This window comes from Falco cherrug, chromosome 1 (assembly GCF_023634085.1).
Source record: "Falco cherrug isolate bFalChe1 chromosome 1, bFalChe1.pri, whole genome shotgun sequence".
Classification (NCBI taxonomy): Eukaryota; Metazoa; Chordata; class Aves; order Falconiformes; family Falconidae; genus Falco; species Falco cherrug.
The window spans coordinates 80,383,740-80,410,198 of NC_073697.1; the positions used below are offsets into that span (position 1 = coordinate 80,383,740).

At 39.5% G+C, this 26,459-nt stretch overlaps 1 protein-coding gene across 4 annotated transcripts in view; it reads left to right on the forward strand.

Annotated features, from left to right (window-relative positions):
• The window catches only part of FNIP2 (folliculin interacting protein 2), a 52,353-nt gene that overhangs the window by 21,356 nt on the left and 4,538 nt on the right, over positions 1 to 26,459 (forward strand). For 2 of the 4 annotated variants that reach the window (XM_055699031.1, XM_014279533.3), the window contains exons 2-17: positions 1,280 to 1,406; positions 4,778 to 4,912; positions 5,988 to 6,088; positions 6,171 to 6,242; positions 6,901 to 7,001; positions 7,156 to 7,245; positions 8,376 to 8,447; positions 9,060 to 9,189; positions 13,065 to 13,266; positions 13,848 to 13,936; positions 14,797 to 14,943; positions 15,078 to 15,247; positions 18,558 to 19,875; positions 20,575 to 20,731; positions 21,895 to 22,095; positions 25,719 to 25,834. In XM_055699031.1, the coding sequence (XP_055555006.1) occupies positions 1,280 to 1,406; positions 4,778 to 4,912; positions 5,988 to 6,088; positions 6,171 to 6,242; positions 6,901 to 7,001; positions 7,156 to 7,245; positions 8,376 to 8,447; positions 9,060 to 9,189; positions 13,065 to 13,266; positions 13,848 to 13,936; positions 14,797 to 14,943; positions 15,078 to 15,247; positions 18,558 to 19,875; positions 20,575 to 20,731; positions 21,895 to 22,095; positions 25,719 to 25,834 (3,228 nt within the window). The remainder of the gene's footprint in view (positions 1 to 1,279; positions 1,407 to 4,777; positions 4,913 to 5,987; positions 6,089 to 6,170; positions 6,243 to 6,900; positions 7,002 to 7,155; positions 7,246 to 8,375; positions 8,448 to 9,059; positions 9,190 to 13,064; positions 13,267 to 13,847; positions 13,937 to 14,796; positions 14,944 to 15,077; positions 15,248 to 18,557; positions 19,876 to 20,574; positions 20,732 to 21,894; positions 22,096 to 25,718; positions 25,835 to 26,459) is intronic. The other 2 variants (XM_055699104.1, XM_027804523.2) reach the window with 1 other exon arrangement.

The window sequence follows — 26,459 nt, forward strand, 5'->3', positions numbered from 1 at the left end:
GGAGTTGGTGGCGTTTACCTCACTATTGATTTATGGCTGTTAACAGAGCATGGAATAAAAGAAATGGCTTCAGAAATTCTTGTCTTTCAGCTGTGTAGGGGTTTTGTGGTTTTTTTTCCCTCAGTTCTCTACCTTCCTCCTCTGTAGGGCATAATTTGGGAAAATTCCTAAATGAAACCTCCTTTTGGGTGGGAGAGCAGCGTGGCCTTGACTGAAGTCTGTTATGCAATTTGTTAAACCAACAACTGTTAATAACCGCTGTGCTCCTCTCCCCGAGATACGGTCCGTCCAGGTCGGGGGTGAGGCGGTATGACTGAGCACCATGCTGTGCTTTATGAACTGCTTTATGCAGTAGTAGGTTTTTTTCCATTTAATTCCAGCTTTTCAGCTACATAACATGAACCTGAGGCCCAGGAAAACTCCATGCTCTGATTGCAGACCGGTTCCTTTTGGAATTAAGAAATAAAGTCTCTTGCCATTGCAGCTGTGATCAGGGGTACTCAGCTTCCTGCGGCAGTGCAAGGAGGTGAGCCGTGTGCCACGGTGCCTCTCTGAGGAACAGGTAGTTTCTGGCTCCAGAGAGTTGTTTTGCTTCAGGCTGAATCTCAGTGTACCTTGGTTTCATCTACTAAATGAGTTTCTCCATAGTCAGAGGTCAAGTCTCAGTAATCTCTGATTGCTCTGTAAACCCTGAAATATCTCAGAAAAGAAAGGGGAAAAACAATGGAATAAACCTTGTCTTTCAGTTACAAGAATGAAACTTTGGAAAAATCATAATTTGTATTGATAGGAATAGGTCGAAAGGAATTTTGTGTTGTGTTTTTTAGAGGAGGGGAAAGGGTGAGGGAGCTTGTAATCCTTGAGTTTGTGAAAGGCTGTAGTACAGAGGATGGTGATCTGTTGTTGTTTATTGCCATTGAGGGAATTGCACAAAACAGTACACCTACCTTGCAATAAGGATAATCCAGACTGTGTATGGAGAAGGGCATAAATCTGAGAGTAGTTTGCTGGAGCAGATTGCTAAGAAAAAATTTTGTGTTCTTTCTGGAAAATTTTGAAGAAAGGTGGATGAAAATTGGTCTGGCTGTGCCTGCCTGTGTATCAGTGACGCTGGGCTTAGATGCTCCTTTGAGTTCCTTTTTGGTCAGAGTTCTGTGATTACAGCCCAATTCTTATAAATGCAGAGTTAAAGATGTATTTGTCAAATACCTGCTTCTTCACTTAAATAAGCCTGCAAAGTAAGCACACTATTTTAACATCTTGTATTTATAATCTGCAGCTGGACTTTTTCAGAGTTTGACTTGAATGAGATCCGCCTGATAGTTTACCAAGACTGTGAGAGGAGAGGCAGACAAGTCTTATTTGATTCCAAAGCAGTCCGCAAAATCGATGAAGCTGTGGTTCAGGTATGAAATGATAATTTTCTTTTTGTCTTACTGCGCTTTTGTTTCTCTTCCCAAAAGCAGGAGTTTTAATAGGACAGTGTGCACTTCTTAATCTTACTGGTGATCTTTCACTTGATTTCATTTCTGTGATAGCTGCAACAAGAGTGTGTTAGATTCCAAAAAGTCTGTGAGCACACCTGGTATTTGTAATATAGATATGGTATTAAAGCATAACAGCTTAGACCTGATCTGCTTTCAAGCTAAACAATCTATAACCCTTCAAACTGAGTATTTTCTTAGCCTTTTTAATGTTGGCTGGGATTGTTTTTTGTTGTTAACCTTGGTTGTCCCATTGTCCCAGTGATGTCTAGCACCTCTGTAAATGTGCTCATCTTCCTTTGGTATTTGGGGATTAGTAAAGTTGTTGGCTCTGTGTGAATTAAAACAATTCCACTTTGGCTAACCATGCCATGAAGGGTAAGACTGGCATATGGTAATATATAGCCATGTAAGTTTTTGTGACGCACGTAGAAGCACGACTAGATGCTGTAGAGATGCAAATTCTTTGTGCTGCTCTCTGGGCACACAAGTTGAGTAATGTTTCCAGTAAACTTAGCTGATTGTAAGGCAAGTAAAACGATAATATTTTCTGTTTTGTGGTTGGTGGTGTTTTGTTTTTTTTTTTTCCCCTACCAGCTCCATGTTTATCTTCTACATTTAATAATTTCTTTTTTTTTGTTTTGAAGCCTGTGTTACAGCCAGGAGCTTTGGCCTGTCCGATTAGCATAGTTTATTGAATCACTAGCTATATATGAATAATTGTGACTGGTAGAAATTATGCTTATAAAACAGGGGTCTATTTCAGTCACTGCAAATATTCCATTGTGCCAAATCACTAGGACTGATAAGTAGATGATCAGTCATCAGCTGATGATGCTTAAGAGGGTAAATGGGTCAGACTGGTCTGTTAATCTTGCCCCCCTCCTGCCCCATCAAGACTGTTACTTCCTTGAGTTGGTTTAAAACACACAGCATGTGAGGAGGAAATATATTTCTGGTTTCATTTAAATACTTAGTATTGAAGCAAGTGGAATAATTTTTTCAACTAAAAGTTAACTATAAAACATCCTATCAGAAACTCTATGCAACACTGACACAAAACACTTTATAACCTTCCTCATAACATGTGATACCGGCTATAATCCGTTTTCTAGCCAGACACTAATCTAGGTACCCTTTTAAAACAGCCAGAGCGCTTTGGATGGCATGCAAACACATAGATGTTAAGTGATCTTGAATGTTCGCTTGTTCGAGCCAAAACTGATTCGTTTAAGGCAAAATGACTCTTAAGTTCATTCCTGTTTAAATTGAAGTCAAGAAAATGTGTGTGTGTATTGTGCCTTTATCCATTTTCCTGAAAAACAGTAAAGCTTATTCACATTGAATATTCAAATACATTGTCTTTAAAGTATGTGGTCAGCTTACCTGGGGGAACTAGCAGGTCTGTCTTGCATTTAAGTATATGTTTGTTTAATACACTGTGTTTCTTTTCAGTGTTCTTAATCTAATCTGCAATTCTTTCTGCAGGTGGCATGTATCAGACTGCTTTTATTAGGCGGTTTTCGTCAGTAGCTCATTAAACACATGACTACTGACACTGGTGCATTTCTAAACCTCTAATGACAGTCACGTTGGGATTAGATAAGCAGTAGCACATAAGTACTATGCCAGGAAAGACTGCACAAAAGGAGTGCAAATATAGGATAAAATATAGAAGTCTAGGATTTTACTTTTAACACGCTTTTTTTTTTAACAGGCTTATTTTTAAACCGGTAAAGGAGCTGTACTATCACTATAGTTTAAACTCAGCTTTTTTAAAAAATGACATATCTACTCATTTTCTTGGCTTGCGCTTACTCTTTTTCTTCTGCATCTTTCTTTTGCTCGTTTCATCATCTTGTCATTGTGACTATTCTGAAATGTACTACAGTTACTGCACTGTAGTAAGCATTCATTTTAGGCTTGTGGAACATTGGACTCTACTTTTATTTCCAGTTAATTTCTTGTTGTTGTTCCTTTCTTGTCTTGCTGAGCTCAAAATATGTTATGTAAATGTGGCTATGGCTGCTTTTTACTAGCTTCTAGGTTATTACTGTTTCTTTTTGCCTGCTTGCTTGGTTTTTCTATAAACTATGTACCTTGTTGACTTTTAAAAAACCCAAAAAACAACTTCATTGATCTCTGCCAGTGAATGTTTCCGATGAGGTAAACCATGCTGGTACAAAATGAGACATAAAAATACACTTTGTTCTGATGTGCACCAAATGAATGTATGTTTACATTAATACACATTAAATATGTTGATTAAGGGATTTTGAATTTCTTAAATATATAAAAAGTTTAAAAGAGTGTGAGATAAGCTTCCTAAGACTTTCTAAGCAGTTTTTATTGCTGCAAGGTTACAGTTCTGCTCCCTTCATATAAAAAAATTCAACTGCATGTGAGAAGTATGTTTGAAGTAATGTGGGACTTTTAATTGACATCTAATGAATATTTAGATTGGGGGTGGGTGGGTGAGGGAGGAAGCAGCCATTGAACAAAACCCAGTAAGTTTCTTGTTCTCTTTAAGAAAACTGTATTAATCAATTCCCAATGAATTAAATGCAGCTTGTGTTAAGAAACACGTACAAATAGCATTAATGTAATCAGTAGCTTTCCAAGACTTCCTTTACACCTTTCTGATCAGATCTAAGATGTTGTTAAAACATAGTGGCTTGAGAGTAAACTTTGAATTAAACAGTCATCTGGATTTAAGAATTCATTTGTTGAGCTCTGCCTTTTTTTTTTTTTTTTTCTTCACAAATCCTTTACAGGTTTAACAAATAGATTTTCTAACCTGCTAATTCTACCAAATAATGCATTATTCACTACTTGTTTTTGCTGGCTGTTCTTCGGTTTAAGAATTCTGTTAATCAGTCAGTGAGCAAAAGTTATGTGCAATATGAGTAAGTAATTGTGCAAAAGATTACAGAAATTGTTTTGTAAGCAACCCATAAACTGAGTGGGGTTTTTTACATAAACTTTGGCAAATGTTACACAGCAATTCATAATAATTGGGAATGATCTTCCAGTGGAACTTTGATTAATTACTCTGTATGATACTATAAAAACTTGTCTGATGATATAAATGTGAGAGTGGTTCTGCACTTTCTCTGATGCTGACCTTTTATTAAAAATCTTTAAAAATGGATACGTATTTTTTGAATCGAATAAGAATATCTTTTCTGTAGCTTACCCGGAGTTCAAGAAAAATCTTGCTGTGGTGTTTTTATAGGTGGGAGTTCTCATGTTTTCTTTAATTGTTCTCACTGTTTTGTTCTGTTTTGACACAGAAAATGGCAGAGGATGCTTCTGCAAAGGCGTCTGCCAAGAACTGCCAAGCAAGCAATGGGAACAACAATATTTCTTCCCATAGTCCCTCAATAAGCTGTATGCAAAATATAAAAGAACAGATCTCGAAGTATCAGGTAATGTTCGTTACTTTTATAGTTTGTACTTACGCGTTTTACTGAAGAAGACTATATAAAAGCCTTGACTTAAATACATGGAATGACAGATATATTACAAGTTTATTTGGATGTTGAGGTATCTACTCTATCTTTAAAGTGTTCTAGAGTAATAACATGTGTGTACATCTTAACCTTTTTGTCTGTTTTGGTCTTGTCTTTGAAAGAGCTACAAAAGATATTTAATAGCATTGTTATTTGTGAAGAACATGAAAAGCACAATACCATTTTCTGTTCTTGTTTTGAAAGATGTCTGTGCTTCAGGTCAGTTCTGAAGCTCTTGAACACGGTGTATTAAGAGTTCCTTTAGTCTGTCATATTATAACATGACGTTTTTAAGCGAATTATTTTTTAGGTGCTCTGGTTGTTTCTCAGTAAAAGCATAAAAATTTCATCTAGAAAAATGTAATTTGAAGCATGTATAGATTAAGGAAGAAAAAATTATATTTAACTAGAAGTTAAGTGATTTCCTTCAGGATTAACAAACTTCTCTCCATATTTGCTATTGATGATCAGTCTTCAAAACAAAGTAAGAAATCAATCTGATTATACTTAGAAACACAGTCTTCACAAATTATTTTCCAGTCAAAAGTGTTTCCAAGAAGCTTTCTATAGGGGCAGGGAAAGAGAATTTACTCATTTGAAAAAGAAGACAGTTTAATGCTTGGGGATTCAGACCACAAAATCGAAGTCCTGTGAAGGCCTACAGGTTTCATCAAACACTGTTATCTGGGAATGTTGCTGGACACAGCTATTTCTTTGGAAATGCAATAGATATTTTTGCTTCTTTCTTGCCTTTGGAGGTCCCCCTGGAACAAGGGTAGCAATGCTCATCTAGTGAGCAAACAGAGCATATAGTCCAGCTGCATTTGCTTGTACTTGCACTCGGTGTGTTGGTAGAATCACACAAGATCTCAGTCTGCATGGAAAAGCAGAACTTGGGTTCTCCATTCAAAATGTAGCCCTATGGCACTTGATTAAATTGAAATAGTATGCCAAGTTATTACTGACTTAGCTCTTCTCATCTTGCCTGTAGTACACCAGACCAGTCTCTGATGTCAACATGCTGGGAGAAATGATGTTTGGCTCGGTGGCAATGAGTTACAAAGGCTCCACCTTGAAAATTCACTATATACGGTAAGCGTCCTTCCCTGTGATGCACACTCTAGTCAGGCACTTGGAATTGATGACTCACTGAAATGGCCGTTTATCCTTTCAGCTCTCCCCCACAGCTGATGATAAGTAAAGTCTTCTCAGCCAGGGTAGGAAGCTTCAGTGGAAGCAACAATAAGTAAGAATGCTTTTTTTTTTTTTCTTCCCCCATCCAATGCGGTGTTCTTTCCTTTTTCCTGTTGTAGTCCTTCTGTCACTGTTTCTAAATTTGCTGAAGTGGAGAAGTCTAGTAGAAAATCAGAAGTGGTGGCTGTGGAGGATTCCCTTAGTAGATCCTGGCCAGGCCACCCAAGTTTAAAAAATAAAATCTCTCCAAGTTTCTGCTTCTTAACTTGTCCAGGACATGCAGTAAACTGGAGAGGTTAGGTGCTTTGGGCAGACAAAGCCCCTCTCTCCTCCTGCTGCCAGAAGGGTGAAGAAGGGGTATATGTTGAGGAGTCTTTGTGTCCCTGCACCCTGCTCCTGTTTTCCATAACAATGACAGAAGATACACTGTTTCTTATCTCTACCCTTTTTTACTTGTCCCCAAAATGGGCAAATACGAATAAACTGAATCCCAAATGTGATGGAGAGAAATTTACAGTAAGTCAAAGAGGTAGCCTCTATAGAAAATAAATGTCTATTGCCATACAGTTTCAGAAAACCGACTGGTCCTTGAGTTTGATTGTAAATTTAATTTCAGCCTTCTCTCTTCCATAAAATGAGCCTAATTCTCAAGCTAATGTTAATGCCTATTGATCACACTAAGGAATGCTGGCTTTCCCCCCATTTTTTAGCTTACAAGACAGCTTTGAATACATCAACCAAGATCCCAGCCTGGGAAAGCTGAGCTCGAATCAGAATGGTTTGGGAACCTGTCGCAGTGGAAGTAATTTAGGTAAATATTTCCAGATTCTATGTCTTTATGATAGCATGAGGCCATCTGTTCCTTCAGTTTGTTTTTTCCCTGTGCATTGCCTTTTTTCTTTTTTCCATTTTTTTAAACTTTTTTTTTTGCATTGCATTGTCTCTACATTGCTTTTGTTTCCTAGGTGTGTTACAGCTGTGTAGCAGCAAACTGCTGCAGGGTGTGTCTGAAGGAGGTCCCCTCCGGCTCATCCGCAGTGCTTCTTTCTTTGCAGGTTTGTGTGGAATGCCAGCCACAGTGTGACCATCCATATGCACACACAAATCCAGCTCCTTCTGAATCCTTGCAGGGCATACATAATTACTCTAGAAACAGAAGGGGCTAAAATAGTGACAAGATATATCTGGCTTACACTTAAAAATCTTTCTTCCAAAAAAATAGCTAAATTAATTGCTACTTGTCCACATTTCTTTTCCAGTTCCTGTGTTAAATTTTAAAGATGTTTATGCAATGTTTTTAATAATAAATGAGCCCTTATGTTTCTTAGAGAAATTATGTTTTCTGGCTTATTAGTTGGTTTCTTGCTAGTGTGCAGGTGTCTTGCTGGTGTACAGCTCTTTCTTCTCTTACCTCTTGCTACTTTTTTTTAATGACAGACATTCAAAATTAATTCTTGAGCTGTCTGGGAGGCTTTAAGGTTTTTGAAAATTAAAGAAATGGATATTGTTAAAGAAAAACTTTAAACTATGTAGTCTGCTTTTACAGGCATATTGATGACCCATGCAGGTGGGTAGATCTTAGGCCTGATTAATTCTGTTAATTGCAAAAATGTGAACTGGAATACCATTGCAGTTTCTTCACAGCCTTTGCAAATCTTGCATGCTCTACAATTTGAGTGACTCTGCACTACTAACACTTCAATGTAATATGACATAGGCTGAATTTTTCTTACTGTGAAGCTCTATGGATAGTAAGTCTTTGCTTGGGGAGTGAATCAGAAGCTTAATGGACCTGTTTGTCTATTTCATTATGATGCTGACCTGTGTAAAACGACAATTTTGCATGCACAAAAAAAATGTCAAAAGTGACAGATGGGGCCACTACCAGCTCTCATTTTCAAAGCATATCTGATTTCTGATAATGTAGACTGTATTCATATTCTTAAGCTTCTTAGAGATGTTTTTCGGTTGGGGCAAACAACCAGCTTACTGTAGTAACATGGTACTCGGTGTGGAGTACTGTTGGCTGCAACCTCTGCTCACACCATACTGCTTATTTGGAGTAACAAACAGTACAGGATGTAACTTTGCTGTTTTGTGACCTTTAAACTTATTTTTTGAAAAGCTGAGAAACAGTGTGATGAGTTATGTAATGCTTTCTATTGATCCGATGTGTTTGTTTTAGCGCACAGCACGCCTGTTGATATGCCTAGCAGAGGACAAAATGAGGACAGAGACAGTGGCATTGCTCGGTCAGGTATCTGCTGTCCATCTTGTTTGCCTGCTTTTGTAATTACATTACAATTCTTTGGTGCAGTGATTCACCTGAAATACAGGTACCTCACGACCATTAAACCCAAAATTTTTTGGATCTGCTGAGCGGTTTTCCTTCTACTTTTGCCTCAAGCCTTTTATGCAAGATTATGTAATGATATTCATTGTTTAAGCCATCGTTTTCTGGGTTCTTAACCAATCTATAATATCGAGAAAGAACTGACTGGAGCCTTTACTAAAGCAAGGGAAGAGAAAATGGTTTAGCACTGAATAGGAAAAGGAGTCCAGGAGACCAAGAGATCTGTCTGTTGTAATGGGAGGGCAACACCTCTTAGGACAGAATACTTTTAATGAGAGTAAGATTTTTAGTATGTTCTAGTAGAGAAGATCTCTGACTTTGTAAGAAAAGACTGTCCTCAGATAGCAAGATTTATTTAAAATAATTCTTTTCTGTTGCAAGGGAGTTGTGTGAAAAAGATCAGCAAGCATGAGCAATATTTGTGGGAGTTTGTTCCCAGTTAAAAGTATGAAGAGAAATATTTAACCAGCACTCTTTGTAATTCAGTGTATGTGGGGTTTCTTGCTTTCTTGATAGCATCTCTGAGCAGTCTTCTGGTCACTCCTTTTCCATCTCCAAGCTCTTCAGCATCGTCTTCTAGCAGCTACCAACGTCGCTGGCTCCGAAGTCAGACAACCAGTTTAGAGAATGGAATTATTCCAAGGTGGTGAGTGCAACAGCTTCCTTCTTACAAGAGCTGTTTGGCAGTAATTTAAGCTAAATAGAGTTTAAGCCTCTTTAATAACAGGATTTGTTCTTTAAATGCTCTCAGTTCAGTCTAAACTCTGTGCATGTTACCTAAGATTGCCAATATGAAGAAAGATCAAGTTTTGGCTAAGTATGAGCTGCAAGGCTTGAATTGAAATGTACTTACTTTTATTGAATGTATAGGCTGTGTGTGAAGCCACATTCTGTAAAGCAAATTAAACTTTCTGAAGGAGCAGAGCATCCTGTTGAGATGAAAGGGACTGTAACAGCACTGCTGCCATAATTACATTATACTATGATGAATTCTGACTAGTGAGCAGTTATTGAAATTTTGGAGTAATAGCCCATGATGACTGTCTTGGCTGGTACAGGATGTTCCTGATGTGACTTCTGCCAAAACAGGAAGGAAAAAAAAAAAAAGCTGTGATCAAAAAGCTTGGGGTCTGCTTTGGAATTTTACTAGCTTTTGTAGCTCGGTGACATAACAAAGCATGGAATGCAGCAGACCTTTCATACCTAATAAGCAAATTCTTCCCTTGTCAGCTGCAAAATAGCAAATGGTTCTTGATTATCGGCTCATATGTACCCATCCACGTGCACCCAGAGACAGCATGGATTTAGTGGAGAGCTACAAGAAAATCCGGCTGTTTGGCCCCTCTCCCTCTTCGCTGCTTTAAGTTAAGAGAAGCTTAAAAGCTATGGCCTGTAAAAAGTACAAACCCCAAACATCTCTGAAAACACTACTTTTCCTAGTGTCTCAGCACTTGAAGCTTTTTCCTGGATATTCTTACTGAATTACTTTTAACATGATGAATTGTGCAGTGTTGCTAGTGTAGTAGTCAGGCTTTCTAAATCATGCTTTCAGTTGAGAATAAGCTAGTAAACATTTTGCTTTCAGTAAATTGAAGTACTTTTTGGTTTCTTAAAGAAATAAGTTAAAACATTTAGGGTAAATAATTTCAGCCCAGTTCAAGAAGTAGCCAGTTTCACTAAAAAGTTTCCTGAAAATATTATGAAAGTAACAAATTGTTTAGAGGAGAGTAGCCTTTTTGGGGCTGCTTGTTTGCTGTAGGGTGTAGATTGTGTTTCTTCAGCATTGGAGAATCAATGCTGGGGAAAGATACTTTAAACAGGACGTTATTATTTCCACTGTGTAGAACTACTCTTGAATTGGAGGTCTTTCTAAGCCAAAAAGCCTCTTCAGATACTTGTTTCCTGATTGCTTGCTGGAGAAACAGTAGGCTTCTGTCACTGCAGTGGCAGCAGAGTTTGCACTTCAGTTTGTACAGCCAAGATTCTACGGTTTCTGTGACTGGTGTTTTAGGCCAATAGCTCAAAGAAAATGAGATGTCTAGCTGGAACTCCATGTAGTCAATTGGCAGGCAAGCTAGATTAGCAGCTTTGAAAAGACTTCTCTCCCAGACCTAAATTCTTCAATTTTTGTTCCTGGGAAGCAGCACAAAAGCTTGTGACGTTTTAGATGCTGACTGACCAACCTTCTTTGGAATTTCTGTGTCTGCATGCAAGTTCCTGAAGTTTAAATAAGGTTATGTTTTTGTCTTGAACTCTGGTTTCCCACAAGCTTTTTTTGCTGGAGTTTTAGTGCATAAGTGTTCCTGTATTCCTGGACTCGTACCTCTATGATGAGAAACTTTTGTATACTTAACTTTGTCAAACCAATTAAACTGTAAACCACTTAATTTTAGAATGAACTTAGAATTAATGTTTAGCGTTCAGTCTTTCCTCTTGTGAATTGCTTCATAGTGGTCTGTAAATGCCACAGGACCTATTTCAAGATAATTCTGATAGGAAAATCCTTCAAGCTTTTAATTATCGCTGACTGATACTGACGTACGGAATTAGACTCTCTAACTCAAAAGTTATAAAGTAGGTATGTTTATTGCATGCAGATGCACGGGGGATCGCTCCTCCACAAGCATGCATGCCTGAAGTGACGAACCATCTCACATTTATACAATAAAACAAATGAATATTCAATTAACGCCTATACATATTCGTTTCCTAACCCCGCTTACTCTCGCTTCGTATGTTAATTAGCTTATCAGTCCGTTGCCTGGAATGTGGTGGTCTTGCAGGTTTGTAGGTGATTCATGTCCTTGTGACCATCTGAACTTCTCCAGCAAGAAGACTTAGCACTCCCTTCCTCTAGATAACATTGAAATGTGTCTCATCCTTTTCTCATCCTTTTTATAAATAGCCCCTTTGTTAGAGGAAGAAGGGCAGGTGTCTCCTCAAGGCTGTGTGCCTATGTGACCAGACACCGTGCCCACGACCAGTCACCATACCCACATTCCTTGAGCAGACATACACAATCACAATCAATGTCCATTGTCCCTATTTCACACTATTTCTCCATATCAGTACTGCAGTCTAACTTAAAAAAAACTCCAAACCAGAGCTATTTCTATATGAGCTGCTGCTCTAAATGTCTCCATTTGTGTTCTAATGGCTTCTTGTCTCTTACCCTTTCCCCCCTGTAATTTCTTAGTGGATTAAAAGCCATTGCTCAACGGAAGTTCCTTCCAAAAGGCATTTTCACCATGCTATTTTACTCATTGATGGATATACTTTTTAAAGATTTTTTTTTAAGTTAAATTGATCTAGCAAAATAATTAATCATTTAAGTTGAGATAAGCAAAAAAAAAAGTTCTGTAAATCCAGCAACATCAATATCTAGCAATGCAAGCTTTTATGGAGGAACAGGGTGAGGGGATTGCCACCCTTTTGTATAATTACAGAAAAAATTATACTGGGCTGAGACTTTTGGATAATCATCCAAATTGGTTGCCTGTGCAAAGGACTAACTTGGAATTTAGATCAGGTTGCTGTGGAACCCGTCTAATTCAGTCTTGAAAATCTCCAAGGATGGAGCTTCCACAAGCTCTCTGGACAGTGCCCTCCAGGGTATTGACCATTCTCCCCCCATTTGCCATCATCTACAGACTACACTGAAGGTGTGCTTTGCTTCACAGGCCAAGCTGGTAGTGAAGATATTGAGCAGTACTGACCTCAGTATCAACCCATGTGTCATACTGAAAAGCGGTATAACTGTTGGCAGAGCTATCAAGTGAATATTAGAACTTGGGGAAATAATAATGGCTGTAAAATAAACACTGTTTTGGGTTTTTTTCTTCTTTTTTAGTAGAAAACAAAGCATTTAAAACTGTAGTATATCCAGCTTTGAGCTAATCACACATGTAGGTGTTTGTAGGTGTTACGTTTGTGTTTACACAGTAATTACTAAGTGGTGACATCTTGTCTACAGTTAAAATAGAAAGCTTTATTTTGCATGTTTAAGTGCCTTAAAACATCCCTCTTAAGGTACTGGAACAGTATAGGTTGCGTGTTTCCCAACTTCCCTCATGAGCAGCAGCACAGACTGAGGAGCATCACAGACGTACTGCTGAGAAGCTAGGCAGGAGCTTGGCTGCTGGGTGCAGTTCATAGCTTTAAAGTTACCTTTAGCCTTTTTTGCTGCTGATTTGTATTGTGTGTCTCCATTCCCTTTTATCTCCCTTAAAGGTAAATCCAGAAGGAGAGGTTTTGCAGTAGCTCTGTTCCAGAGGAAAGTGTTCACACCACTCTAGGAGCTGGCCTCTTTGAGGATTGCCTCCTTCCTATCTGAGCAAACATAGGTCTTATCTATTAAAATGTTGGGTGCCCTCTGCTCAGAGCCAGGTGACAGCAAAGTCTTACATAGTCAGTCAAAGGAGACCTGAGAATGAATTACCTTTTACTACTTGGAGAGGTAGGGACAGAAGACAAATTACCTCTCGGTACATAGGTAACTGTCCTAATAAATCTATCTTGCAGGTCCACTGAAGAAATGTTTAGCATGGCTGATGAAAGCTGCAGCTCCAATCCTGCAATGGTTCGAAGGAAAAAAATTGCGATCAGCATAATCTTTTCTCTGCCTGAAAAAGAAGAAGCACAGAGAAACTTCCAGGATTTCTTTTTCTCTCACTTTCCTCTTTTTGAATCTCACATGAACAAGCTGAAATATGCAATAGAAAAGGTACAGAATACTAGTTTGGTTTAATGTGGAAAAATAAATGTCAAACAGAATGAAGTATTCTAGAATCTGATAGATGAAGAGTGGGAGAAGATGTGTGGTTTCAAGCTTCCCTCCCTCCTTACACATGTAGTTTTGAGCCTGAGCCCAGTGTAGGAATTTAGCATTTACTGAAAAAGAGGTGTGGTTTCTTTTCTAATCGGAATAAGAATAGAGAGTTTTATGCTATGGGTGTTTTTTCTTTTTCTTTCCTTCTTACCATATTTCACTATGAGGTTTTCTTGACTCCCTGGAGACTGTGGAAATGATGGTATTCTATCCTTTCATGCAGTCACTGAAAGAGACACACAACATGTTTGTTGCTGTCTTCCCCTTACTTCCTCAAAAATGTTCTCTTCTCTCCCCATGTCCAGCCATAGGGATTGGTCTGTCGTGAGGTGGAGGGAGGTTGGCAGCTGTTGCTGTCCTGAGTGGCTGTATAGCACTGGGGCTAGATCTTAATTTTGACATGTTAATGAAGCTTAAAAAGATGAAGAATGTGAATCCTTTAAGAAGCTGTTTTGTGTCTTTAACTCTTAATCAAGGCCATGATCTCATGTAGAAAAATAGCAGAATCCAGCCAAAGAGTGCAGGTTTATATCAGCCGTGTCATGGATGCCCTGGGAGAATTCAGGTGAGTTGATGGAATTCTGAATTACAAGGAGAGCTCTTCTCATGCCCCTCTAAAATTTGTCACTTCCAGTTATAAGCAGCTGAATGCAGGGTCTTGTAATTCAGCCAGTCTTGGAGTTAGTGTGAGTGAATTTTCTGTGTTGGGTATTTGGTAACTGTTCTTAGAAAACTTCTAGCAAACCCAGCTCAGCCATTTTCAGAATGAGAATGAAAGTAGTTCTGTTGCACTCACCTGTACCTGGGACTGTCAGCTGAAGTCTTTAAGATCTCATCAAGAGTTGGCTTCTGCTGATGCCTGTGCAGATGGGTGGATCGATTGTTGTATCGAGGCAGATGCAGTTGTCCACTCCGAGCTATAGATGCTGAGCAGTGTAACTGACAAGAAAGTTGCTGTCAAAAGCTCTTTTTGATACCTGAGAGAGGAAGGAATGGCCAGAAGCAGAGAAAAGCAATCCAGGAGAAAGATAAGGCTTTAGTGGGATGGAATTTCTGCAATGTCTGGAATGTGGAATTGGATCACTGTGATGAACAGAATGTGTTCTGTCCCCCCTCAAAATTATTTCTGAATCGTTTCTCTGAATACAAGTACACAGGGGAATGCAAGAAAGGGAAGACAAATACTTAGTTGATACATGGACACTGTTAGTGGTAGTCTGAACTGAACAGACTAGTGTTCTGGGACACTAGTAACTACTAGTAATTACTGGAAGAGTAAAAATTCTTCTAGTTTGCTTAGTATCCTAGATCTTACAAAAAGTAAATAAAAATCAATGGACAATAGAAGAGGAAAGGGGCTACTTGTATTTGCAAGATTGAAATGTGCACGTTAACACTTGCTTTCTGGGAATTTTCTTTGAGCAGAGTTACCATCTGGAACCTATATTCTGTTCCAAGGATTGCAGAGCCTGTGTGGCTTAATATGATGTCTAGCACCCTGGAAAAGAACCAGCTATGCCAGCGTTTTCTTAAAGAATTTACATTTCTGATAGAACAGATCAACAAAAATCAGTAAGCTTCCCTCTGCCCCTTTTTCTTAAAAAAAAAAAAAAAGATTGTGTGCTTCCCAGTATATGTGGATATGTTAAAGCACTTAATGGAATATTTTTTTGCTGGTGTTACTTTGGTCATATTCTTTTTCCTAGGTTCTTTGCTGCTTTGTTAACAGCAGTGCTGACATATCATCTGGCTTGGGTCCCAACAGTAATGCCGGTTGACCATCCTCCCATAAAGGCCTTCTCTGAGAAGCGTACATCACAGTCTGTGAACATGCTGGCAAAATCCCATCCATACAACCCTCTCTGGGCACAGCTTGGTCAGTAGGAAATGAGAAGCTTCAGATTTCTCTATAACGGGCACCTTCCTGCACCCACTCCTCTTACCCAAGAGCTGCTTGTGATCCAGATCACATTTGCTGATGTACCTTGCTGCCAGCTGTGCAGAGCTACCAACAGGTGTCTGGGCCTGCTTAAATGGAGTGTTCAGAGGCCTGTTTGCATAGCCCGAGTACTCTGCTTTTTTCCTTGATGCCTTGTTGTTCTCCTCTGTTAAACTGTCTGATTAAATAACTTGGTATAGAAGTACTGAGCCTGTGCAAGTGCTGTGTGTGATCTAAGCAGTTTAGGAAATACAAGAGGGGAACAGACTGGATTGAGGGGGGTTCTCTGAGCCCTGGAGGCCCTTTGTAGTTGCAACTGCCTTGGCTGTCTCCTTTTACCTTTCTCACGGAGCTAGGACAGACACCAGGGCAACAGAGTAGAAGTCTGGCACTTCCATTCATGCACAGTTATGTGAGTGGGCTTGGGCCAAATTTTCATTCTATGCCCAGCTCCTCAGGCTGTTCTCTGACAAATATCTTACAGCTTTTAAGTTATCTTGATACAGGGGATTAAATAACTTCCTGTCGAAGGAGTAGGTGAGTGAGAGCTGGGAGAATAACGCTGCCAGTGGTAAATTCTTGAAAATTCCTCCTCCTCTTGGCAGCAGCTGTGAGTCTGACATCAGATTGGCCTTAACTGATACACTGTATTGCCATGTAAAGTAACATACATGCACACTAAAGCAATGTTTTTACACCATGCTACTAGTTGTGTTTCTTGCTAATTGTTATGTTTGTTGTTCTCAGCAGTCTTTGTGAAACTGATGCGAAACAATGGCCGTGTAGTTGTAGTAGGAGTGTTTCCTGTTTCAGGATGTCTTTTAAAATGTTATGCAAAGGAGTAGTGGATTAGGCTCGGAGGGGAAAATGCAAGCTTGCTCAGGGCATTGAGGATGGAGCCAGGCCTGGGGTTATAAAAACCAGCTGGGCTGGAGGCGTAGTGTCAGCAGTAGTTCTTGTGGTCGCTCCCAGGAGTCACCACTGGTGACTAGTCAAGAATCTGTTTCTCTTCTCGCCTTCCCAGGCCGTATGTTGCTACCAGCATTGGCCTAGCCAAGGTCTGGGTGCCTGAACTCAAAATGCTTTCTAGTTTTGTCTTGTTCTTACAAAGCCCCAAAGCCATTATTAGGTGTTCGCAGTAACTAGTAATGAAAGTGAGATGTTGCCCTCTGCTGGTTTCCCTCTTTAAAAAGATGGGGGGCGGGGAATATAAAATGGGAATTACTTTTTATCACAGAAGTGATTTTGACGTACCTGTCTCTCCACCTTCAGACCTATGTTTTCATTGCACATTATGTATCAATTAGAATTACATACTGATATAACTGTAAGTACTACTGTCAGGAAGACATAATGCTGTCTCTTAAACATCAGCTTCAATCTAATGGTCTTAACAGTAGTCATTAGCATGTTTTGAAGACCACAATTTTGACTTTTTGTGCTGTCTTATTAATAGTGGATTTATATAAAGTCAATTGTGCAAATGAACATGAAGTCTGAATCTGATTTCCATAGCAACTGTGCTCAACTCAAAAGTAAAGAGAGATCTTCCCATTTCCTTTCCAAATTGCTAGTCCTTGTGGCCCAGCGGGCATTGAGGTTAATTCCAGCGTAGTAGTTGCAAGCCCATTTTCCGTCACTGAGGAATGAATTTGCTGGCATGTTAGGCTCTGGGGCTAGTTGCAAGGGTGTTGATGCTACCACACAGCAGCCTCTGCAGCGCATCACTGGCATCGTGGGAGATGGCAGATCTTGGCAGGGGAGACAGTGAGAGCAGTGGAATTACTGTCTCATTGATCCTTGTTTTGCAGGAATGGAGTCAGGAGCCTTATTCCTTTTATGCCCAGCCTCCTCTGACATACAGAACATAAATGTGTTGTTTTGTTCGTGGGTGTGTCCTGTTTTAGTCTGCTCATGTTGAAACCAGCGGTCCCCTTGCCCTTAGTAAAAACCTTCTTGGAGGTCTGATCCTGACTTTAATTTAGTGTTGCTTCTTGAGGTCTAAAACAAAATCCTGGTAGCAAACTTGGTCCAGAACATTTGAGCAGCCGAGCAAAGACTTGGCATCTAAAGCAGTCTGGTAGGTTAACAGGTAGCTGGTGAAGCCTCAAGGCAGGGAAGCCTGCTTTCAAGGTGAACACTTACAGTGGCTAAAGAAAATTGAGCTTTTGGTGGTTGTCCCCCATCTGCTGGTGTTGTCTGCCACAGTTTGGTTAGGCAGAGATAATTTAGTGGGTGCTTCTAATGGATGTTAGGTGAAGACAGCTGGGTTAAGTTAGGCTGGTAATTGACATTTCTTGAGTTAACCCATCTTGATTTGACAGAGCGTGTGAATGTTCCTATACTGGCTATCTATCTACGCTTACTTCTCCCAGGACTTCTGGAGTAGAAACCCTTCAGCTGATGGAGGATTATAGGCAGCTGGAAGATAGTTACCACTCTCGCAAACAAATATGTTGAAAGTAGGATATGTATGGCATTAGTTCTGTTCAAAAAGCGGTTCTTCATGATGAATGAGCTAGCAAATAAGCAGTTCCTGGCGGGGATTCAGATTGTTGTAGTACCTACCTTGCATATTACGGTTGTATTTTAAGTAGTGAATATATTTTCTAGTTCTCCGCCATCCCCTGCCATGTTAGCAAGGTTGATTCCAAGTACACAGAAGTACACGTGCCTTGCACGTAAGGTACTTACATGCCTCTCTTTTTCAGAACCTTATTTATTAAGCTAATATTGAATCCTTTTTTGCTTCTTTTCATAACGTAATCCTGAAAAATCTAATTCGGATTTTATCTGTATGAAAATTCCTGTGTTTAACAGAAAAAGTGACTGCAATAAAACAGAATAACTTTGATGTGAAAGAACATGAGTAGAAAAAAAACTGTACCTGGCCTCAGAGTTTAGCTTGATCTGTATTCCTCTTCACACCCTGTTGTGTCAATTTCCAAGTGATAGTATCTTACAAGCATCGTGTAAATAAAAACCTTAGTGGCTTTGAACAGAAAGAAATGGAGCAATGGCAGCTAATCCCTCCCAAAACCCTTCTGGACAAAAGCCAGGTATAAGAAGTGCCAAGGGACTTGTTTTATTATTCTTTGTTTTAAATTCTTATGAACTTACTGTGAAAGAAATTAGCTGTCTGATTTATGTCCATAGTAAATGCTCTTTCAAAATGTGTTGAATTTAAATGGTATAGCTTTTATTGCAACCAAACATAAGCATGTGAAATTTTTGTTTTCCTGTATAGGCGATCTCTACGGTGCCATAGGCTCTCCAGTTAGATTGACTCGAACTGTTATTGTTGGGAAACGCAAGGAGTTGGTGCAGCGCTTGCTCTATGTTCTAACTTATTTCATTCGGTGCTCTGAGCTGCAGGAAAATCAGCTGACATGGAGTGAGAAGGCTGGGGAAGGAGAGCAGGTGCTAAATGGAAGCAAGATCACAACTGCACTGGAAAAGGGAGAGGTAGAGGAGTCTGATTATGTGGTTGTCACTGTTAAAAATGAGCCTGCTCTTGTGCCTCCAATCCTACCTCCAAAGAATGATGGAAGTAAGAACAGTGGTATTGCAGAGTGGGTACATGACCCAGAAAGCACTCGTGCTATCCCAGCCTCCTCAAAAGAAAAGAGGGAAGCAATAGGAAAGTCCAGTCAGAACTCTGAAATGTCTGTTGATTGTCTAACTAGCAGTTTCCGTAAAGGAGCAGCTGATGGGAGGAAAAGAACCGTCACTGATACAGGAATCGTATCCTACCACTTTGAAGAGCCATCTAAATTGGAGGATTTAATGGATATGAAGAAAAACAAGAACCAGAATGAGAGAAGAGTGGAAAAGCAGTTGTCTAGTAGGTCATCTGCATTACCTTGTCCTGAAAGGTCTGGCCACAGGAGTTCACACTTGGAAAAGGTCACCTTTCAGATTGGAAGCTCTGCGTCACCAGAGTCAGACTTAGAAACTCATAGAAGGGAAATGGAAGAAAATCTGAAGGCATTAAAAAAAAATCCAGAGGTGATACATTGTGCCTCAAGTCCCACAAATCTGGCTGTGGATGCTTCCCAGAATCGAAAGGAAAGTTCTGAAGCTGCCTTTATACACTTCAGTAAACATACTGTTTGTTACGCACAAATCCCACCTCGTGAGGGGAAGGAGGGTATACTTAACCAACATACAGAAAGTAAAGGAACTGAAACAAACTTAGCGAACATGGTATCTAGTGAACCAGTTTTGCCCACAGATAATGTAGAAACTGTAAAATTGCCAAGACTGAAAGAAACTAGAACTTTATGCTCTGGCAATCTGGAGAACTGTTCCCCTGGCTGCATAGAAGTAGGTTCTGCTATCAAACAGGATTCCCCTAAAGTAGGTGCTGAAGATGTCCCCTATGGGGATGCTGGAAGGAAAACCCCCTTCAGAGCTGAAGGGGACATTCCAAGGAACGAGAGTTCAGACAGTGCTCTTGGAGCCAGCGATGAAGAAGGTGATTGTTGTATCCCTGATGAAGTGCATCACGATAACGTCAGCAAAAGACTGGAAGAGTTTGCAGAAGTGGAACTTCCTTTACCAAGGTAAAGAAGTTTAATTTAGAACTAAATGGAGTCAAAAGCTGTTACTACTTTAGAGAAGTTTCAGTGTTTAAAGTGGGAAATCCTCTGGGATCTTGACTAAATTCCTTGCAAACCAATCTGTAACAGACACTGGTGTGGTTAGGTTCTTGTAAACAGGCTTGGCAAAAAGAAACCAAGACAGAGCAGATTTAGGTAGTGAAGCTTTGTGACAAAAGTGTTCTTCAAATGTCTAATAGAGAATGATCAAACTCTTATAACCGCCTGCAATGTTTAATGTAGACAGAACTTCTGAGGACAAGCAAAATTTTGCTTAAACTGGTAACTGTTTAGATTTGACATACTTGGCAAATCAAAACAGATTTGAAATAAATAAGGGCACCCTGTTGGAAGACTTTTGAGCTTTACAGCTGGTGCATGTGGAGCTTGCTGATGCTTAAGGTAGGTGGAAAGAGTTTACTACTTTGGCTGCGTTGGAGAAAGCTCAAATTCAGCAAATCTGTTAGCTGCAGAATAGGGAGCTCATATGTACCAGAAGCTCTAATACATGTAAAGTTGCCTGTTTACTGTATGTTGAGTACAATTGTTGATTGTTACTTGCGGTAGAAGCAGGGGTGATAAACCAGTTTTTGCATTCAGGTAAAATCTGAACGCAGTTTGTCAAGCAAGAATCTTACCTGCTTTGTCTTTCTTGTATTTCAGGTCAAGTACAATCAGCAGTCAGTGTGTGAAAAATTTTGGAAGATCACTTCTAGGTGGTTACTGTCATACGTATATACCTGATCTAGTGCTGCATGGAATAAATAATGATGAGAAACTTAGGCAGTGTCTACTAGCAGACCTACTTCATGCAATGCATGTGAGTTAAAGAACCGTTCTGAGTTACAGTAGGAGTTGTGATATCACTGACATCTACAGAAGCAGGTCCTTTGAGTAGGTTTTGTTCTACGTGATTGTTCTTAACAGCCACACCTGACATGTGTTCCTTCTTGAAAGGTGTAAGCCCTGAATTCATTGTGTGCAGAGCCAGTTCATGCAAGAATTTACTTGCTCCTGCCTTCTCGTGTGTGCTTTCTTTCATACTCTCTTAAGGCTTATCTTCGAAGGCAAACACAAGGAAAATTGTTGGCAACTTCAAGCTGCAAACTGCTTCTCTTTTTTCAGCCACAATAGCAGACAGAGTTACCTAGATTTCACAAAAATGATATGAAAGTTGAAACATCTTATTTTGCCACTTAGTGGCATCCATTGCAAGGGAGATGAAGTCTTGTGGAGGCTGATGTTACACTAGACTGTAGCAGAAATGACTGACTACAGAAAGTAATTGTTTATAGGTAAGGACTGTGCTGTGTTCTTGCTCGAGGTACTTGTAAATTATAGAATTCATTTATAACCTTTCACTAAAGTAACTGTGTGACCTTAGTATGCAATTTTAAATGTTTATCTAGTAATTAACACCTTGAAAGTAATTAAGAATCATCCTGATGGAATGAGTTCATGTGCTATCCAAAACAGTGATGTGTGTATAACTTCTTTAAACATCATCAGATGGATCTAATGCAATGCTGTCTCTTCATGCATACCCTGCCTCGATTGTCATAGTGAAGTCCCGCACGTATCTCTGAAACATTAAATATACTTTCACCATCACTGGATCGGTATCATTATTACTCTTTTCAGTTTTCATTACTACTTTTTGGAAGAAACTCACCTTTTCAGGGAAGATGGAATACCTGGAGAAAAGAATTATTGGAATAGTGATTTTGAAGCACTACTTAAAATTAAATGCCTTGATCAAATTGGCAGTTAAGACTTACACGGTGTGACTGCATGTAAACTGTCACTGAAGTTGGTATTCCTTGTAATATTTGAGATGCCTTTGGCTTCCTAGTGGACAAAAACATTGATTGGATCACTTTCTTGTTCCCTGCTTCAGCGTGAATAAAAGTGGAACCTCAAACTGAATTGTAGAAATGTATCTGGAAGTGCCACGTCATGTTTGTAATTTTCTATCTGTTGCAGCATCCAGTGCTAGATGAGCCCATAGCAGAAGCAGTCTGCATTATTGCAGACACAGATAAATGGAACGTACAAGTAGCTACAAGCCAGAGGAAGATGATGGACAATATGAAGCTAGGCAAGGATGTTTTGGTTTCAAGTCAAGTATCCAGTTTACTGCAGTCTATTTTACAGCTTTACAAACTCAACATCCCAGCTGACTTTGTAAGTATTTCTTTACTGAAGATTGAAGCTAATGAAAATTGTTTAGCTTAGGTAGCAAGTGCAGAGTTTTGTATGCCATGTTGCTATACCAATAAACAAACGCCTGTAATAATGCAGAGCTGGGACAACGTACTTAAAAGAATGCATGGTACGGTCCTAAAACAGTATCCTGTTGCATCTGTGACTTACATCTAATAGATCAAAGTTAACTATTCCGAAGTACATAGGCCAAAACAAGTTCTTTAGGCAATTTTAGCATGGTCTTCATCTGTTTACAGTTAGAACTCTTAAATCTGGCTTTTATTTTTTTGTTTGTATAATTTCCACACTCCTCTGTTTGCTGTTGAAGCGTCTATCTCCCCAAGCCTGTTTCTAGCATACAGCTTTCTGTTCTTGGGCTTTCTCTCCCACCCCATGCAGTGGATGCCACTTATCTCGCCTCCCCAAATCATTGTGCTTGTGTGTTTACTTGTTATAGACATATTTTAGCCAACCCTGTCAGCAAGTGGTGTCTTGGATAGCCGTGCTGCTGCCTCCCTAGGATGGCTGGGAGGAGGCTGAAAGCTGCTAACCCTTGGGGCAGGGGGGGTTACTTTGTCGTATTGCATACTCCCTGTCCCACAGCATCCTTCCCTGTCCTCGGTAGGAGTGGAATTCATCAGAGCAAATCACCAGCAGTATTACCCACAAGTCTAACAGTGGTAATTATAATAGTTTTTAGTACAGAATTGTAGGTGAGGGGAGATGGGATGCTTTTTTTCAGGAGTCACCCCTTTCTCAATTAACAGAATTGGTCTGTCCTTCAGCAGAAAACATCGAGAAACTTTGCAGGAAGCCTGTGTAATGGCTGCGCTAGCAGATGGAAGAGGAAGATAGAGCTAAACAGTAACAGCTGTAAATAGTATTAGTTGGCATTGTTTTGGATAAAATTATTGATACCGAATACACTTAAGTTTTTGAAGTCAAGTGCTAGGCAAAATACATGTTGTAAATGTTGTCTCTGCTTTCTTTTGAGCATCAGAAAATAGGCAACTTTGGTTAAAATTATATCCTAACATTTGCACAGTAATACCTTCAAATGTGGGCATTTTTTAACTGAATAGCTGGTTCTGCAGCTGAGGTGCTCTTCCCAGTGTTGTCTTGAGGTTTGTGTATGCCATTTCTGTATGCTTTGTGTGGTGTGGGAGGGGTTTGGTGCTAGAATGTTTTTCAGGCGGTTTTTTTATTTCCTTTTTCTCACAAAAAGGAACACTGAAGTGACAGTGCTAGTAGCTTGTAAATTTTCAATCATAAACGTTAGAGATACTTTGATCCTTCTGTTGGTGGATTTTACAGCTCTTTGCTAAAGCAGAGCCATCAGTGTGTGGAAGTGAAGTGTTCCACTAAACTCTAGGGGAAGAAGTGTGACTTTTTTTGTTGTTGTACTGATTCTATTGATCTAAATTTTGGCAAAAACATAAATACTAATATTGATCAGAGAGGAGCTTAATGCAGCATGTTTGAAGTTTCCTTTAGGAGTGCACGTTTCTTTACATGCAGTTACTGTTCAGATGAGTAAATTGAGTAAAATGAGAAAATGAGTAAAAAACCCCACAAAACCCAACTTTGGACCAAATGAAAGGCGAGTGGTGTTGTCTTTGTTGTGGCACTTCAGACTGGTAGCCATACCGCAGAGGGCTTTGCAGTGTGCCAGGGTGAGAGGGAAGGGATGATAGCAACTGCTGCATATCAGCAATACATCAAAAGTTTTAACTGCACCTTTAAACTCATTTTAAGCTACTCTTCTATTTTTAGAAGTGACTTGACTTACACCACCACCACTGCCACCCCCCATTTAGTCAATGAGAGAAGCTGTGGAGGAAGCTAACATTAAAAAACCCAAAGCTGTGCACATTTTGCATAAAATGGATCGATGTAGCGAGCTTATGGAAAATGTCTTTTCTTTATGGGCATTCATGAGTAGATAATAAGTAAAGAATCTTTTTTTAGAGAGAAATCTCTTCTAGTGGCATTCTTCCTTACTTGCTGCCTCACAACTACAAAAATAATTCATTATATATTAGCACAAGTACTGGAATTTAGATATATTGAACTGCTGCTTTGTGGATCAGCTGCATGCTGCCCTGAACCACTGCAGAGCTGCTCATAAGCTGTTGCATTAGGGCTACCGGTAACGGAAAAATCGTGTTTCCCTCGTGCCTAGAATCAGAAGGGTTATAACAACTTGAGTGAAAACTTGCCTGAAGCAAATAGATCCAAATTGCTCTCAGAAAGCTTTTGCCTTTCCTTCACTGGTGGCAGTGATGTTATTCTAGTACTATGTTGGATGCTTTTTAAAATGCCTCTTGATCTTCCATGAATAAGACCCGGTATAAGCTCAGAGAATCATTAAAAATCATCTTGCTCCCAAACATCAGAAAAATACATGGTAGGCTACCTATAAACATTTGTCCTTTTTTTCCTCATTATTTTTTAATTGGCAAAACTGGTTTCACAGGATCTTTTTTCTAATAGTTATGGTTTCCATTCAACTTAAAAAGTACATTGGGCGATGGCCTGAAGCTGTTTGCAGGTACTGTTTGTAATTGCTGTCTCTGCTGGGTGACTGTGCAGTTGATAATGTGAGGTTCTACATGCACTCCCTGCTTTCATCTCCTGGAGTTTGGAGAGCTGAACTAATTTAACTTTTTTTTGAAGTGGCCATCCCAGTGGAAAGAAGGAATATGACAAATTGAATATACCTTTTGTCCTAGAACAAAATACCTGATAAGACATCCTACCTACTGGTCTTGTCTTCCCAAAATAAACCCTCTCTCTTTGAAACAAAGGTTCACCTGCTCTCCTGCAGTTGGTGTATGAGAAATTACCATGCATCATATGACATATTTAAAAATAATTTGCATTTCTAGCATGCTGCTGCTGAAAGAAAAGGGGAGTGATTAAACTGGTGTTTCAACTTGAACTATTACCTTTTGGCAAGCAGTGTCAAATGCTTAAGCAATTTTAAACTGGAAGTGCCTAGGATTAATAAAAACAAATGCCTAAAAGGGATTTGTAACTAGCTTATACAGTAAAGCAGTGGAAAAAAAGAGCTATAATTTTTATGATGATGAAGATAATGGTGTCTTCCACTTCTTGAATCTTAGTTTCTTGAATGGGAGAGTTCTAGAGCTAGAGTACTAATTTTAGAAGCTATTATCTAAACTGAGTCTTTCAGAAAAAATGGTACTGACAAAGACATCTTGATCCAGGTATTCTGGTTTGATCCGTAGTAAGATGTCTTTGGTGTCTTTGAACCTGGTTAAAACATCTAGAGTCGGCAGAAACGCTGTGGCTGACTTGAGTGGAAAATGCACATGCAGTAAGTGCAACAAACTTGCTGCCCAGGAAGGCTGGAATGCCCCAGTCCTACCAGGGGGTTCCCCTTCGAGGGAGTAGTGTAGCTGTTCGATGTTGCTAGTACAGCTGTAACGAAGCAAACTGCCTCTTCTGGATTTTAGAGCAGAGATTTAGATTGAAAGATGCTCTAGCTAAGATAAAAACTAAAATGATGTGCTTGCATTTCTGTAAAACTTGCATGCGATTGCTAAAGCTGTTCTGAGGTTTTTGGTCTGTGTTTACAGTGCATAATGCATCTTGAGGATAGACTACAAGAGATGTATCTCAAAAGCAAAATGCTTTCAGAGTATCTGCGAGGACATACAAGAGTGCATGTAAAAGAACTAGGAATTGTATTGGGGTGAGTATTGCAGGTATCTGTTTTAACCAATGGCCAAACTTGAGGCAGTTTATCTTCCTTTGCAGTTTCTGAATGTTGACATCTTGTTCCCACAATGACGTGCTTGCTTCTTCATATTCAGCACTCTCCTCTTTCGTGTACTTAATAAAGTGTAAAAATGGGTTCTACTGAGCCATCTGAAAATCAGGAGGCGGCACATTTCTACAGGAAGAACAAATTACTTGTCATTCTCATATCTTCTGAATGAAGAAAGTTTGGATTTTGGTCATTAGGAGGTTCTCCGTGCATTCATATGCACTCTTTCTGTCTTGATCTCCTTAATGAAAACTTCATCCCAACAAATACTTGAGAATTTTTGGAACGTTAGGTGGTGCAGTTGTATCTCGAACAAAAAGGAGTTCTCAAAAAGCAGGTGTCCTGTTTGGCAGCTGTCTTCTAATAATAGTACTTGACTGGTGTACAACCTTCAGGGATGCACCTGCTGACAGCAGAAGAGGGGGAAGGGGGAAGAAGGAAATACACATTTTTAACAGTTGGACTGTATAATCTTAAGGGTCTTTTCCAACCTAAACACTTCTGGTTCCCAAGATGATTTTTAGCACTGTAGGTAAAACTTAATTTATCT